General features: G+C 42.6%; 1 protein-coding gene across 7 annotated transcripts in view; it reads right to left on the bottom strand.

The window, feature by feature from the left end:
• Positions 1–18,197, bottom strand: part of ZNF423 (zinc finger protein 423) — a 221,796-nt gene that overhangs the window by 89,238 nt on the left and 114,361 nt on the right. For all 7 annotated transcript variants that reach the window (XM_030227724.2, XM_030227723.2, XM_018914570.3 and 4 more), the window contains one exon: positions 1,634–4,857. In XM_030227724.2, coding sequence (XP_030083584.1) covers positions 1,634–4,857 — 3,224 coding nt within the window. The remainder of the gene's footprint in view (positions 1–1,633; positions 4,858–18,197) is intronic.

An 18,197-nucleotide genomic window follows, 5' to 3' on the forward strand; every position in this document is an offset into this window, starting at 1 on the left:
TCAAGAATTTAGAAGAGAAAGAAGTCCTGAGGAGGAAGAAGGACAATGACCTAACCAGATCTAGGTATCACACCAAAGGTGGGATATTTCCATTGCTCATTCTTCTGCAAAATTATTTTCGTGTGCCTGGAGGTTTAGTCACACCCAAAGGGAACAATATCCAGTGGTTTTACCAAAAGAGAAAAGACCAGAAAAGAAATCAAACTTTCTGTGGGATTGGCTCAGGAGGCTGGACTGGGGCACTGCTCCAGCATGGCTGTGCCCAGCCCAGCTCAGCCGGACGCTGCTGCCCCACACAGCCCCACATGGAGCAGGGATACAAACTCCTGCCAGGGAACAACCTGCCCCAGCTCCCTTGGAGGCACCTCAGCCCATGTCCTCAGGACATACTTAGGGCCCTCTCTTACTTACCAAGTCCCTGATGTTCTAGTTGAATGGATGGTATTTTCAGGTGCTTTTAATTCAGTAAGATGTGTTTGTGGGTGCTTTAATTAGCAGATTGACATAAACAGGCATCTACGGCTGGAATTATTCATTAGGAGTTGGGTGCCTAATTTCCTTAGATACTTTTGAAAATCTCACCCCATCGTGTTTAATTAAAAATGTCAGATGATATCAATACTCAGATGTGTCTGCTGTTGGTCTCCTGAGAAGATTTCCAAAATCCACTTCTCATTCCATCTGTTCCTGACAGAGGAAGGACTGACTTGGCCCATTCTTGAACCAAAACGTCAACAAATAATTTAAAAAGACTATAAACTGCAAATGATATTAATCTCCTGAGTAGGCTTCTGGAACCTTACTTGGATCTACATGCTCCTGAGTAACTTGTAAGCTAAGAAATAGGAAAGCAGGCTATCTGCAAAAAGTCAAGGACAGCACACTTTTATGTAATCTGCATTAGACAATGTCCAGATTTGCTAAGAAACTACTTATCCCCTACTGGCCCCTACACAAGAGCCATGAAGCAGGTTCTTTTAAAATCACTTGTAAAATCATACACACACACAAACAAGCTCACACAAACACATACAGACCTCCAAGTAACCTCGAAACGTTCACTCTGACAGACATTCCTAGGGACAAGGGGACAAGCTCTTTAGCACAGAGATTTGGTTTAAGTGAGAAGTTGGGGGGTAGGATGAAGTTCACTACATTTTCCCTCACAAATTCCTATATCCTCCTGTTCATTATTATTTTCCTGGTGCGAAATAATCTCATTCCTCAAATATGACAGATTTTTTTATTGTTTTGGGTTCTCAGCATCTCCATTTTTCATTAAACTACCCCAGCTTTTCCAGATCTGCAGTTCAGTAGAATCAGAATTCATGGACAAACTCAATCCCCACTGCTCAAGAGTCCCAGCTCTCTAAATGGTAAATCTAGGGCAGTTCTGAGATAAAAAATCTGATGTGCTGCTTCTAGGAATCAAAGTGCCTGAGAGGCTAAGAAACTTCTGATTGTTCTATGTAAATTACTCTACTCTTCCTCCTGTTTTGCTGAGATTTTTTTAGTAGCACAAGTGATTTGATAAAGTGACAATTTAATATAGAAAGTAATAATATCAGAGCAGTTTTCACATTGAAGATCTACATTTTATCCCTCAGATACTTTAAAGTTCAGCTGTACTTACTCGGGGAACAGGGGACGTCTGGGTACCTTTCCTTTGGCCACTGGTCTCGGGTGTCAGGTCTCGGTGGTCTACCTGAATGTGGCTCTCTAGGTCTTCAGCACTTTCAAATTTGACACTACATTCTGGACACCTCAGGCTGCCACACGGCCTCTCGTTCACCTCCTGTGGAGTCAAGCTCGAAGACTGTCCGTTGGTGCTCCTGGTCATGCATCCAGCACACAGGCCATAGGGAAGGCCGTTCACATCCAGCTTTACCAAGTCCTGCTTATTGCGGAACTCCTTCAAGCACAGCGCACACTTGTAGAGTTTTTGCAAGGCCTGGCCGTTGGGCGATGAGGTTGCAGAGTTTCCTGCCAATTTCTGCATATGGAACGTCCCATGAATTTTCAGCTCCAGGGTAGAGGTGACCGTCTGCATGCAGACAACGCAGCGAAAGCCAGTGAGGGAGTTTCTGAGATCTGGATGCATCTGGCAGTGCTCGATGAATTCCTCCTCGCTCTGCAGTGGCATTTTGCAGATCCGACATGTGCCTGTATCCAAACTCTTGCTGTGAGTGACTTTGTGCTCCGTCAGGGTCAGGAGCGATGGGAAGCGTTCCCCACAGATGGGGCACATGTAGTGCTTAGCTGGGCCTCGATGGGTCTGCATGTGCTCCCTCAGGCCATTTTCTGAGAAAAAGGTCCTTGAGCAGATATTACACTTGTGGCTACCTTTGATGAATTCTGCTTTCTTCCTAGAGCAGTCATCCTCCCCAGGCCTGATGTTATGATCTCTCAAACGATGGTTCTGCAAGAGGACCTCCATAGTGTAGGCAGCCCCACAAATGTCACAGCCATACATGGGCTCAGAAGCATCCACATCATCCTCACTGGCTTCGTGACTGTTGGAAGTATCCGGATTCTTCATCAACATGTTCTGGATATCTGCCCCTTCTGTCTTCTTATTTGTTGGGGTCATGCCATTAGCTGTACCATTCTCAGCACTAGCATCAAAAACACAATGTTTTTCCCGCAAGTGTTTTTCAAGCAAGATGATGGCATGAAAAGCTTTGCTACAAAACTTGCAGTTGTATTTTTTGCTGTGGGTTGTGATGTGGCACTGCAGTTCTACCTCTGTGCTGAAGGTCTCACCACAGAAGATACATTTATGAGACTTTGATGGATTACCCAAGTGACTATGCTTCACATGGATCTGGAGATCCACCTCCTTCCTAAAATCCCAGTTACAGGCTGTGCAACGATACATCTTCTTTTCATTGCTATGCTTGACTGCCAGATGCACTTGGATAGATACCTTGGAATCAAAAACTTCTTGGCAAAGGGTGCAGTGATACAACACAAAAGTATGCATGTCCAACAAATGCTTCTGCAAATCATCCACTGAAGAAAACTGTTTGTCACAGCTCTCACATACATAATGAGTGGAAGTTGTCATGTAGTGTACGGTGAGATGTTGCAGAAGAGACTCCTGGGAATCAAAGTCTTCTTTACACTGAGGGCAAGACTGTTTCCTCAACAGCAACTCCAAATGCAACTTTAAATGGGTCTGAAAACTTTCAAAATTTGAGAACTTTAGATCACACTGATTACATGGGTATTCGCCATTAGACACTGAGTTTGCGCTTGCAGAAAGCCGCTGCCTTTTAGGGGAAGAGACTTCAACATCAGAAGAAACTGGACTCTGCTCTGCTTTTGACTTCTTATTGTGTGCCAGAGGAATGTTCTTGTGGTTTTCTTTAATATGCTTTGTAAGCTTCAGGATGGAGCCAAAAATGGGGGAGTTTGTGCAATAAGGGCATGAATAAACTTCCATAAAAGACTGTGTTGGCTGAATGACAGGGGAATCCAATTTTGAATTTCCTACATTGCAGTGAGTCTGCTGGATGTGCTCAGTCAAGGTAGCTTCGGTCAGAAAGCCCATGGAGCACTGGTTGCAGAAGAAAGCGTTGTTGCCATCTTGAGGGGTAGCGTTTGGGCCGCAGTGAGTAATGCGGATGTGCTCCTGCAAGCTATTGATATCGGCAAACATCTCCGGGCAGTAATTACAATGAAAGGCAGAAATGTTGCTAAACTGCATCATGGGATAGGCATGGTTTTTATGCACTTTTCTCACGTGTTCATTCAAGTTGTACAGTGTAGGCATGGAATCAAGGCAGATCTGGCACGTGTGGCTTTGCTGAGGTTTATCTGCATGAATGGTCTTCAGATGGATCTCCAGAACAGCAAGGCTGTTGAAGTCACGCTTCGAGCAGTAGGGACAGCTGTAAGTAACTTTAGACCAGTTCTGGCCATCTTCTCTGTCAACAGACCTGGTTTTCTTTTGTCCTCTCAAAGGCTTTAAGGTCGAATCTGGAGTGGAACCTCTTTCCACTGACGCGCTGGAGTCCGGCGTTGCGCTGCTCATGGACGCCACACTCCCCAGGACTGGGTCAGGGCTGATGCTGTGGTTGCTGGAGTCAGGTTGTCTGTGGCTGTCCAAGTGGCAATAGACTTCCTCCACTGAAGAAAACTGCTCTGGGCACATAGGGCACTTGTGTTTCTTGTTGGCATGGGCTTGATGAATGTGTGAGAGCAGTGAGTTTTCGTCTACAAATACTTCAGGGCAATGAATACACTGCAAATCTGCCTTCTCGGAAAGCTGTGGGTGGCGTGTCATTACGTGCTTCTCCAAATCTTCAGTCTGACTGAATGTCTCTTCACAGTAATCACACATAAAATCATCCTTCTTCACCTCTTTCTCAGTCTTTGCCATATGTTCCTTGTTCTTTTTATGAGCTTGCATGTGACTCTGCAATGAGCTGGTAGATGAAAACCCACGTTTACACACAGTACACTTGAATGGTTTGCTGGAACTGTGGGTTTTCAGGTGGATTTTGAGGTGGTCGCTGCGGGAGAATGCAGCCTCGCATTCGTGGCAATGGTACTTTTTATCCCCTGTGTGAAGCTTTATGTGACGATCCCTACTCCTCTTGTGCTTAAAAAGCCGGCTACAGTAGGTGCATTTGAAAGGTAGTTTGTCACTGTGGATCTGCTCGTGCCTTTTAAGGTAGCTCAGGCGAATGAAGGACTTATCACAAAACTGACAGGGATACGGCAGGCCAGTCCCCCCTTCCTCCTCCCCGATGCCAAGATCACACCCATCTCCTATCATCTGAGTGGGTGATGCAACATCTTTGCTGGAGGGAGATGAAGCCACCCAGGAGAGTTGTGGGTCGTCATCACCATCTGTAATGGGAAAGCAGAAAGGAGATTAAAAACAATTCCCAGTGCATCTGTGAAATAAGGACAAAGCTCTCAACAACACTATGGGCTTCTGCTACTACAGCATTAAAAGAAAAAAAATCCACTCAAAAAAAACCCCCAATAAACCCTCTTGAATTTGAAAGGAGGTTTGAGAAAGAGAAATAAAAATATATTTGTACACATAATTCACAAATATGCCAACACATAGTGTTAATAAAAAGCGTTTTTCTTTAGCAGGTTTAACACCTGCTCACTGTACTGTAAAGCAATAAACAATGAATAAAGAAAGCGAAATACAATGTGCAATGAAGCAATACAAACACTTCAGAAAGCTACAGTGTTAAGTGATCACCTGTGAATTTGTGGGTCTGTTAAATGCTAAATCAAGATGATTTTAAGTAATGTCTCCATTAAAAAAATCCTTCAGTTCTGTCTCAAAACTGTAACAGAATGAAAGCCTGCTCAAAGGCAGAGCTGAACATCTAGGTGAAATAAAAGCATCAGATTTGAGAGAGCTCAAAAAAATCAGAGAAGAGATCTGCACCATTACCATGTTTGCTTTTATAAAAGGTAATGTTGCTCTCTTGGTACAAAATCAAACAAATTTTTTTAAAGCCCGGGAAAATCACCACTGGAGATCTCTAGACATCACAAAAGAATCAAGTTCAGGATAAACTAAAAATGGCCCAGCCTCATTACCATAAAGAAACACAGCACCAGCTCCAGCAGCCCCACAGTCTTTTTAGGAAAAATACATAAAATGTTGTCAGCTTTCATTAACAGAATTGTTAACAAGAAACATAAGAGAGTGAGTTCAAATATCCTAATTCCAACAAATGCAGAGATGTTGAATGAAACATAACTGCCACTAGTCTGATATCAAACTAAACCACAGAATGAAGCAAAAATAAAGTTCATGTAAATGATGGAAGGTGCTGACCATGCAAACATTTGGAGATTCTAAAAAGGAGCCGGTTCTCAAGATATACCGTCCTTATAAAACATTTAATGTTTTAAATACTTCAGTTTTTACTAAAACAAACCAATAAAAAAATCCCTGACTGCGTGTGTAGGCTGCCACACGCGCACTCCTCGTGCCTGCCAACTACACATTCTCCAGGCGGAGAAGGCACAAGTAGAGAAGGCACAAGTTTGGCAAGGAGCTCTCAGAGAAGGGCTCGGCTAATGAGGGTATCACCACCGTACCAGGCAGCTCCTGCAGCACCGTCTGCTCTGGCAAACATCTGCTTTTTCATCCCAGGTAAAGAAAGAGAGCAGCGACCTTGGAAAAAACTAAACCAAATAAGCACACCCCAAAATAAGCACACCCCAAACAACTTTTCCGGCACGATGGGGACGTCTATTTTCCAGGTCAGGCGTCTGCTCTCTGCACCCCCTGCTCCCCAGGGAGCTCTGCTCCCTGGTTTAACTAAACCTCCCACTCCAGAGCGATGCTGGACACCAAGAAGCTGCTTCTTCCTGCTCCCGAAATGCACCTCGACTCTCAGCGAGCATCCGCGCTTTTAAGATGCTCAAGGTCTTTGCGCTCAACTAGCTCCTCCAAATCCGGCGGAGCCCAAGCCTAGAACACAGACAAGGAGCTCCTGATTTTTATGTAAACTTTTCTCAGGCTTGACTCCCCCGACCACGAACGGCTCTCTCTCTGCAGCTGCAACAAAGCCTCATGTTCCCAATTTAAGCCACCTCCGCCGCCCACCGCGCTGCCAGCACAGCTTTGCGGAGCCCCAGGGGAGGCCCCGGCCCCCGCCATCCCCCAGCTTTGCCGCCAGCCGTATCCGGGGCTCCGTCCCCACGGACCTGCGGCCACGGGCCGTCGGAGGGAAGAGGCAGCCGGCTGCCAGCGCCCGGATTAGGGGCCCCGGGGAGGTACCGGTAGCTCAGGGCTGCCTAATTCCCTCCTCTCACCAGCTGGGCTCCTCCAGGGGCAAGGAGACAAAGGGGAGCACGAGGGGGATGCTGGGCCTGAACTAGGGCAGCACATGTTGCGTTTGTGCCGCTGCTGCTGTCTACAGAGAGGGGGAGAAAGGAGAAAAACAACAAGAGGAAAAGCACCCCACCATTTGTTAGTTACTGCTCGGGCTTACTGGCTGTAATTACAATAATTTTATATGTCTGTTTGCAGAAATGTTTGTAGAAACACGTGCATTTGAAATATGCCCCCTCTCGCAGTCGTGTGTGGAGCGGCGGGGCACGCAGGAAGGGCTGAGCTGAGAGAGGCCGAGCTCTCCAAACGCCTCCACCGAATAAAGCTCCATTGTTCGGCTCGGAAACCTGAGATGCCGTGGGCCAAATCCAGGGGTAACACAGGCTGGGCCAACTGCTTTAACTTATTTACATCCATATGCACGTATGCCAACCATTACATTGGCCCACCACGCAAACTCAACAAATCTCTAGAAAGTCTCTTTCCTCTGAAATGAACAGATCTACCTCAATACACAGTCTAACACTCAAATAGAGCCAGTTCCTCTCCAGCTGCTGCTCTTCAAACATATTGAGCTATTCAGAAAACAAAATCAAAGAAAGCTGGTATTAGTACTACTTTGTGAGTGAAGCACAAAGCCTTTGCTAATATAATTTGGATTTTAAAAAAATAACATTTCTCAGGTTGGAAAGCTGGATTTGTCATAAAATGGAAGTGTTTACATAGAACGCAAAGATTATCTCCTTTTGTTAGCTTCAGTTAGACCTTTTACCAATTTTCATGTTTAATTTCTTGATTCTTTATATTCCAGGATTTTTCTCATAATTTTATTGATTAAAAAGAATTTTAGAAGAAACTTTAAGCACAAGAAACAACCTACATGGATTTCTTACTAACAAGATACTAAATTACTGAACACCTAAACTGAAGAAATTAGGGAAAACTCATTATCATTAATCTCTTTATGGAATGAATGAATAATGGCCCTGTTAATTTTAACTTGCCATATTAAATTGAAGAAAAGACCTATAATGAACTGAGGAGAAAATTCTAAGGTATTTTACCACAGTAATATTTTAGTGGGAAGATATATTTTAGATGTGGTATGACATGTCTGGAAAAGATGGTTAGAATAATAATTCTACATTAATGCAATCAAAGGAATGTAGCAGAATGAGAAAAATCACTTTCAAAAAGGAGATTAAAGTCATTAAAATGGCTAATCCTGCAAAGTGGGACTGTTCTAAAATAGAGAATCACATGGCTGGTGCAAGGCTTTTGTCATTTGCGCATAAGAGAATCAAAACAAGTATTAAAAGGGTAAGAAAATTCAATAAAAAGTTTAATTAGGAAAAAAAAGAGCATTAAGGAGGCTTCAGGATGCCAGTAGTCCTCAGGATATATGTGCAGGTCATGAAGCTTAAAGGGCCATTCTTGATAATCAATCTCAAAGTGGTACAGTAATTTAGCAACTTAATGTTCAGCACGTTTACAGGACTGCAAGCATTTATCATCATCAGTGAGGAGCTAATTCCAGCCTCAATGCATTCAATAAATGTATTTTTCCTTTTAAGAAGAACAATTTGGCCAAAATGCAGTATAAATCATACTTCATTCTCTATTTTTCTTCCAGATAACACAAGCCAAGTTCAGAGACATATTCATGAAGCTAAAACAATAAAATGAAGTTTTAAAAAGATGTGGTCTCTCGTAGAAGGGAGACAAATGGCTCATCACAGATTGCCAGGAGTAAGCAGCACTGCCATCTCAGCATACACTGCTGACATTGATATATTTATTATTCCAGAGTCATTTTGCTAATAGAAATATAATCAACCAGACACAATTTCACAGTCCCTGCAAACACCTTCCCATCTCCCTGTCCACAGGTAGCTGGAAACAGTTCACTCCTGCTGAACTTTGAGCAGAGCTTCATTTTCTTGCTCAGCTCCCCAGCTGAGCTCCCCCAGCTCACCCAGCCCTGGGGGCCACATTCCTGGGCAGGAAGTGCACAAACCCAGGCTACCCCCAGCTGATTGCTTTTCCTTTCAAGAACAAAACACATGCACAGAGATCACATTTGCTGACCTGGACCTAAAGCTCATCCTTGCCTAAAGCTGTTGTTCACCAACAGAGTATCACTGGATCCCCCTCCACAGAAAATCTCCCCACTCTGTCTCCCCTATGTGTGGGGAGCTCAGGGGGCACTTCCACAGGGCCTCTGTGCATCCCTCCACAGCACGGGAACGCTGCAATGGGCTCTACAGCAGGCCAGCTCCTCCCAGTGCCACCAGCACAGACTGAGCACCACAGGGCTCAGAAGAGCTTGCACAACCAGCCCCAGGCATCAGAAAAATCCAGGGGCTGGCCAAAGAAACATCTTTAAGACTCCCCTCCTGAGCCCAGAAGGCATCTCCATATGGGACAATAAACCAAGGAGGTCAGATTTAGAATGTGATTTTATTCTATCAGGTTTATTCCTCTTGCACAGAGCTAGTACACAAGAGAAATACTTAAATTAACAAACACAAAACCCTGAAATTGATTGTTGAAGGAAGGATTGCTGTTTAAGCTCAGACTTCTGATTCTTTCTGAATCCCTCCACGATACACAACTTACAGATGGTCAAAGCACTGAAAATGCTTTACGCTGTTGAAAGTTGACGGAATTCTTGCACCCAAAAAAGTAACTTTTGAAAACAAGCTTGCAAGCTTGGCATCATAAGACACGCTTCTGAACTGTGCTTCAGTTCCTCATCTCCATAATAGCAAAAAGCCATCTGCTTCTCAAGGGCAAATTGTAGGGCTTACTTCTGTATTGCTGTGAAAACCCTGAGACATCCTCAGATGGAAAGTCTAATAGAAATGCTATCAATTTCAATAATTATTATTATTGCAGATGCTTAACTATGAGAATAAAACACAGAGATTGAGGACTGACAAATCCTCAGTACTGGTTACAGCAAATTTTGCATTGCTGCACTATGTATTAAAGCCAGGGATAGACATTACAATGGATTATAGTAAGAACCTCACATGGCATACGCTGCTCATTTACACTGCAGTGCTGGTGTGAAATAATGCAGATCAAGTTTACATAGCAAATGTTTTAAGTTCAACATTTTCAGTGCACTGTGACAACTTTTTGTTTAATTATTTTGTTGGAGTGTTTAGTCCCATTTTCCTGCACATTTCCTTCACAGTTATAAGAAATAATTAGAAGTACCAATAATATTCCAAACTCAATTTTTTTATGCATTTATTAGCTTCAATGAACATTTCTGTTCATTGCATCACAGAAGGCAATAATGGACTGTGACCCACCAGCCCCTGTGGCAATGAAAGTCCTTGTACACTGACACTGGATCTAGCACTGAATGGCACTGTCACTGACACCCAGCACTACTGAACACTCAAGCACACTTCACTAAATGAGAGAAGAAGGATTTCTGCAACTTATTATAGTTATTTCTCAAAAAATATCATGCAACTGTCTCCCAGAGCTGCTTAACCCACCCTTAGCCAAGGCAGGGAGGGGGACCTGGGAAGTCCACACTGCTCTGAAGAACTCTACACAGAGCTTCACACTTCAGTAACATCAGCTTCTTCACCAAACAGGTCAGAGTTCTGTATTTTAAGGCACTATGCTATTCTATACATACATACATACATACATACATACATATTTGTATGTAAGTATTTCAAAGCAAACATGAAATTGGATAAAAGTCTAAGAGGTGCTAATGTAAGCGGCACCAGAGGCATTGCTTTCATTATTATCTCTGACTTGAGAAAAATTCAATCCCATGTTGAGAAAAATTGAGACTCAAATCTCTGACTTGAGAAAAATTCAATCCCATACCTAATCCCATGTTTATGAGGTAAGCATTTTTGTTGGACTAAATTACCAAAGGTTAGTGACTCTTTTCCCACTTTCTCAGCTTTGTACTGCAATTCATTTTATAGTGATTTTTTTAAAAAGAAGGAAGACGTCTGGCTCAATGGAAAGTATATATAATCTGATTTTTCTTCTCATGCAGAGAGTAACTTTGTATTTAGAATACAAAATCAGCACAAGATGTAGTGCAGAATTTCAAACACCAAACTTGCTGGGATGTCTGCCACAGATAAACAGTTACACATAGACAGTTTAAACCTTGCTGTCTTTGTTTAAACCTTTTTGTAGTGATCAAAGATACATCTAATTAGTCTTTTTTATACTGCAAGTTAAAAGTACACACAAAGATGTCTATTGAAGCTTAGCTGATATACAGAAACTTGTTAAGGCAGAGCAATGCATGCCTGATCCCTTGTCTCCCATTAGCAGAGATAGCAAGGCTCAGTAATGACCATCGACAGGGTGATCCATAATTCTGAGCAGATGATAAAATGTTATTTTTAACATTATTTTTCCTTATGTCAAACAATCTCTATTTTGCTGGTAACAAAAAAATTAACATATCATTAAGTAAGTTATTTCACGCTTCGATAAATGGCATAATAGGGCTGGAGGAGAAAGTTTTATGTTAGATCTAGGAATAAACTAAATGCTTTCAGAGTTGAATCACTGTTTTTCTTTACTCCCTTTGGAAAAGCAGCAGATACTATATTCTGCTGTGCATCATGGACTTGGGACTGAAAACAGCTGCACTCTAATTACATGTAAAGTGTACCAAAACATTCCTTTTATCACAGACTGTAAATCTGTTAGCATCTGTCTCTCCTTTGTTTCTTCCACAAGATACAAGCTTGTTTCTACATTTTTCTCACCTGTAGCGGTAATTAAAATTCATTATAAATGAAAGGAGTGAACACTAAAACAAGTTCCTCTGTGTACAGTTCTAAACTCAAATTAGAAACAGCTGTTTGCTAATTCATGCAGTGATGTTTTGTCGTGCTCTGTGAATCAATAATAACTCACCCTATTCCTACCAAAATGGTAGGATTATATATATATTTTGCTTAGCAATTGTCTCCTCAGAAATATTCAAATGCCCATTCTGTCTTTTTAAAATGAGATTAGAAGATGATACCTACAAAATCATCAATGAAATAACAGGAAGATCTTAATAGCTTGCTGCTTCTGCTTACCCTGCTACCTAGAGGGTCCTGTGTCATTCTTGCCTGCTTTGATGCCTACAGAGCATTTAGCAAAAGGGCACGTTGTAAGACAGATGTAAAAGAACAAAACTATATGGAGTCACACAGATGCAGCGCGGATGCAACAGTCACATTGAGAGAATATTGCAGAATTGGGGTTTCAGCTACAACATCTACAGCTTTCAAACATTAGGAATGACAAAGCCCTCAGGAAAAAAATCCTAGTAGAATAATTATTACTTATAATAATTAGTTGTAAAATTAGTTATAATAAACGGCAATACTTATGCTAATTGTTAGTAATATTTCTACATATTATGTTAGCCAGAGCACAAACTTCATATGACCTCATTGGCCTTACACAATTATATTCTGCTCTTCTGGCTACTCGATGTCAACATTTATCATGATTTCAACACTTGATTATGCAAAACAAAGAGACAACACTCAGCAGTTAAGAGCTTTCTTTTTTATCTGAGCATAGGGATGCAAGCAGGGTGGCTGCAGTGATCTGAGCAGCTCTCACAGCAGCTTTGCAGAGCCTGCCCTCATCACAGCACGAGTGGGGCCAGCCCTGGGCCCTGCACCGCCCCTTTGCAGAGCCAAAGATCCAGCCCAGAGCAGTGGAAGAACATCAGCCTCTGTGCAGCTCTCTGCAATACATGCATCACTTCATGCGTTTTCTCATCTCTGTATTGAGATGTTTTCCCTTCCTTGCGTTTTGCTGCTGTTAGCAGGGAGGGTGTTCCCACACAGCACACACCTGAGACTGAGACTGAGCTGCTCATGGAAATGTGGCCAGTGGGACAGCCTTTCTGGTGGGATGAAATGCATCAGATGAATTTCCTAGATTTACGATTTCCTCCCTCCCATCTGATCAGGCAGCTCTCAAATTCAGCAGGCACCTGTTCTCAGGCTGTTTTGCTGAGTGCCCTCAGGCACATGCGGTCACACAGACTCAGCCCAAGCTCTTTCCCTCAGCTCACAACCATAGCACCAGAAACACAGACTGGCTGCTGTTTGCAGAAACTCACTGAATGCAAATCTGAAAGTAAAGAGATACAGACTTTTCTTCACTAATGGACCAGATTGGTGGGATTTAATTTAATGTTTTATTGTGCTCGTTTTCATGATTTTACATTGTACTTTCAAGTGAAGTAATCAATTACAATACATTTAGCTCATTCATAAAATTCATTTAAGGGTCATAGCCTGCACAGTGAGCAGTGAGTTCTGGAAGTCAGCACTGACAAGGACAAGCAGCACTTTCTTTCCCACAGCATATTCAGCTTGTGCAGAATCAAGTCAGAGCTCATTTTCATGGTGTGGGCAGCAGTCTGGAGAAGCAAGTGCCTTTAAAACTGGGGCAGTGGCAAACTAGGACAAAGACAGCTTCACCAAGAGTTCTCTGATAATCTGCTGTCACTACTAAGACAAATGGCTATCTGCTTCTGTGCTGGTAGAGAATACTAGAGTGGCCTTTCCATTTCTGCAGAGCTCTTTCTACTCTGATGTCATGAATCAGCTGTGAGGCAAAACAACCACTAGAAGTGAGAAAATGGACAAAAACCACTCTGTGCCCTCTGGCTGAGGTCACCAGAACTGACTGCATTGCTAGAGTGGCTTTCTTCAACTGATCTTCAACTGATCTTATGTGGTGACCTGACCTGTAAGAAAATGGGTTTGCAGTCCCTGTCTCTAATAGAGGATAAGTACTTTCCAGAGAACAGAATTCTACTTCTAAATTAGTATTTTCCATCAATGCTCAGTAGAAGAGAAGACAATTGCCAAGTTTCAAACCTGAGAAAAACCTTATGTTTCACACTCTGCCCTGCACAGAACTTTACCGCCAAGCTTTCCAGCCTGAGGAACTTAAAGCTGGTTATATTATTAGAGCAAGTTGCAGGGGAAAATAAAACCAGTTTGTTAAGTTAAAAAGAAGGAGGCTGTTCCAGACTCTTATTTTGATCTAGGTGGGAAAACTGAGACACACTTCCAATCTCAATGGATTGATGTTCATGATGAATAGACTTAATGCAGAAAAACACATGTTGGCTGAAATTACTCAGCAATAAACAAACAGTAAAAACCAACAACATCCAGATTTTATACTGCCTTCAAAGAAGAAGGGAAGAAAACTAAATTACATGTGACAAACAGTATCAAGTAACCTGTTTTATAGCTATGCACACACATTATTGTTCTGACTTCCAAATGTGTTTTGTATTCACAGCAATCCCATTGAATTCAATAGGAACAGCAGTTACTCAACACTCCTCAAAACTCAAGTGACATAAATATGAGATATAGCCAGTTCTATTAGAGATATTTTCAGAAAGGTGCATGTATTCCTGTCCCTTTAGTGAATTCAGAATTAAGATTTCGTGCAAACACCATGAACGGAAATGAAGCTGCACTTGCAAATATCACAACTTCCACATGTCTGGTGAGTGCAGCCCCTCAAGGCCTCCATCTGCCTGGTTTTGGAGGGGCCTGTGTGCCCCAGTGACCCCAGTGGATATCCCTGGAGCTGAAGAAGCTGCCAGCTCCATCTGACCCAAGACTGGAAATGGGGTTTGCTCCAGCTGAGTAAATCTCCCATTCCTTAGGGATGGTGTGCATTAGGGCAAAGTACAATTAGTAAGGCTTTGGGTTTGTTAGTGAACAATTTTTAAGAAATTAATTCATTTAAAATTTAAACAGAGTACCCACAAATGTAACAGCATACTGGTGAATATGAAGCACATTCCTGATTATCATAAACATTGGTCATGAATCTGCACAATGTTTGTAACTGGCCTGAGGGGAACTGCATGAAACAGAGGTGGGAAGGAAGTTCTCCACTTATCAATACCTGACAGAAATAACTGAAAGGCTTAAAAAGAAAATAACTATAGGTTTTTTACTATGCAAGATGAAAGTCAAACAGCATGGCTTGCCTGGGAGAGACATGTATTCTGCGCTGTATGGTAATGCTACTTCTTTTTTCCTAACAGTACCCACCATTTTAAACAAGAAGAGACTTTTAAAACGAGCAAGCAAACAGACACATTTGCCACCCGGTAAGATTGCTCTCGGTACACCAGTGTTTCCCTACAACAAATGTGCTGCATGAGAGTCCTTTCAAGTTTAACCGTCAGTGACCCAGCATCTGTGATCTGAGGACTTGCACTGCACCACACAACAAAACCATCCACCAAAAGCTGCTCTCTGCTTCCAACACATCTTTGCCCTTTTGACTGAAGGGCCCGATGACAAATCGTGCAACTGCACCTTCAAAAGAAAAGCTGTGGCAACAGCCAAGGTCTCTTTTCCTCGAGCTCCCAACTCCATTGGTGCAGCTCAGGGAGGGATCCCATGCCCAACACTGCTGAGTCCCTATTCAGGCTGCAGGCGATGAGCCCCATGGTGCCCACTGCCAGCACCTATGTGTCACAGAGCACCAGATATCCCTCTCCTGTGGGTACCCAGCACTGAGAGCAGCCCAGGTGCCCCATCTCCTACACCACAAGTTTGTGAGAGACTTTTTGAATCTCTAAATGACTTTAAAGAATCCTTAAATTCTTTAGAGGCTTCTCAGGTTGTCAGTCAGCAGCGACCATGCTCCGGAGAAAGCCTCCCGTAGGGAGGATGCTCATCAGTGCAGGCAGGCAGGAGGGGGGAGCGCAGCTGGGGAGCCAGAGCGAATCCAAGCAGGAGACAACAGCCCCTCCAGCCCTGCTGCCCTCCTGCCAGGAGCCATGCAGAGCCTGGCAGGAACCTCCCCTCCATCCCTGCTGTGCTCCCAGCCCCAGCTGCAAGCACCACACTGCCCACAGACCAGAAGAGGGGCACTTTCCTCAAAGTCCCCTGTAGCAAGGACACCTTCCTCCTGAATTGTTTTACAGTCTTAGGTGCTCATTTTCTCTATTCAGATGGCTCTAGTTTAACTACCAATGCAGGTTTTCCCACAAAATGTGAACTGTATGATTTATTCTAGTTAGTAACTGTCTTTGTGCCTTGGCCACAGATACATGAGAGAGTGAATTTACAACAAGGAAAGGTGCAGGGCACAATTATTTGTTTAAATGGGATTAAAATTAGGGTTGGAGTGTACACTGAATCATCTCAATTCATCCCTGAAGAGAAGGAGGGACAGCAAATGTCTTGGCATGTGCAAACAAATATGTTTCCCCAACAACTCACTAACAGCACTCCTTCAATTTGAGAGCAGTGTCACACAGACATTGGCACTGATATCAGAGATTTAAATGAAATAAAGGGAAAAGCTATAATCAATAACTTTCTCTCTAACTTTACCCACATGATGAGGACTGGTTATGCTGACAAAAAAGTATCTGGGAATGTTAATAGACTAAACAACTCAGTAAAAGGAATGAGGAGGCCGTGGGGAGAGAGAGATTGAATGTACCCTCCAAAAGTACATCTTGACACTAAAGGTACAGCAAGGCTTTTTACAGAAAGGTACAGGCTTTCTACAGAAGAGTCCCCTAAATTAAACATGGGTGGAAGCTGGAAGTGGATATTTAGGGTAGGAGCACATTTTCTGCACAGGAAAAATGGTCAAAAAATCAAAACAGAAAAAGCAAAAGACTCTATAAAAAATAAACAACCAAGATCTCTCTGGGAAATCAGGCATCAGAGGTTTAAAAGACACACTTGTACCTCCAAAACCAGATGTGTTAAAAAAACATCTCCAGTCAATTAATGGCTGACAACACACACACCCCCACCATGGAAATGAAAAACTATTGTTTTCATAAACAACACAAAGAATTTTAAAACTCAGACCAAATTCATTTGCAAAAAATCCTACTGTCCTAAATATACCTAAATAATGAAAACCTCTCACCATCTCCCTGCAATCTGTTTGGTTTTGCCCTTCCCAGACCCACAGCCAAAGCTCCCTGCCCAGACAGGAGTACAGACTGGGCAGCTCGGCTGTCTCCCACAGGAGAGTGAGAGAATAAGGCTCCCCAGATACAATTCACATATTATTTACATGTTTTCTCAAGGCTTTTCTGAAATGTGTTTTAGTTCTAGTCAATAAGCAAAAATTTTCAGGACAGAAGAGTTTTCTGACCACTAATAAACCATGCTGCTGTCTAAAAGATCTTTAGCCCATCTCACCCTTTCCAAAACAAACAAAATCGGACAAATTAATGAAAACTCAGTAACTGCTTCCTCACACCTGGGAGCTGATTTTAAAGACACATCCAACCTTTTTTTGTTCGGTTGGTTTTGGGTAACAATTTTCCCATTATTTAGGATTATCATACCTTGCATCTTTGGACTTTCTATGAACACAACCATAGTCCAGGGTCTCCTGGCTACCTGACATCAGGAAGGCTGCAATATCATGTCTATCCTGAAGTCATTGTACACAGGCTTAAGAGGGACTTCATTTTAATTCAGTTCTTTGGCTGCAATTGAGATACTGGATTTGATCCGATTTTTTTCTTACTGTGTTGCTTTGTATCAAAACACCCATTTTCCAGTGGGTGGTGCCTAACAAAACAGAAGCAGAGGTGTGAGCATGAAGGAAACAGCCATTATAAATGCACAGAAACACACCATGTCAACACTTACCAGCTGCCCAATATGTACAAAAGCTTTAAAAAAGGACAACCGAGTCATTATTTTAGAGCCTCACTATAGTTTCCATTTTAAAACATTTTACTATCTATCTAGTGCCACTAGAGAAGGTTCCATTGCAAACACTGGAAATCAGACACCTCCTAACCATCAAATTCATCAGAATTTTTGTGCAAAGTGTTATCAGGTAACAATATTTACCGTGTACAGTAATTATGAAAAACTCTGAGATTGTGCAATTATATATTTTAATTACACGATCTGATTAGGTTTTTTAATCACTTCATAAAAAGAAAGGAAATTCACTGAGGTTGTCAGAAAGTTAATAAAAGTAAGGTAATTCACTGCAAGGCTCACCATGGTGCCTTTCTAACTACTTCCTTGCTACACCCCACTGTGCCTAGGTATTGGAGGTCAACTATAAGTATTAATTTCCTTACTTCTGTTAGCTTTGGTGACAACATTTGTGCTCTTTAGGCACGGTATTTTTTGTTTCTTTTAGCTGGATGATATTTTAAGAAATATGGACTCCTCAAAACCAAGAAACTGGGTGTCCTGAAACCCATCAAGAGACTCAGCCTTGTCCTGCTCTGTCCTCAGCCCCCTTGGAGGGACACTCCAGGAAGACACTGTGTGGTGGCCACTGTCACACTGAGCTGAGTGAGCCTCACCACCAGCCTCCA

Source organism: Serinus canaria, chromosome 11, assembly GCF_022539315.1.
Source record: "Serinus canaria isolate serCan28SL12 chromosome 11, serCan2020, whole genome shotgun sequence".
Lineage (NCBI taxonomy): Eukaryota > Metazoa > Chordata > Aves > Passeriformes > Fringillidae > Serinus > Serinus canaria.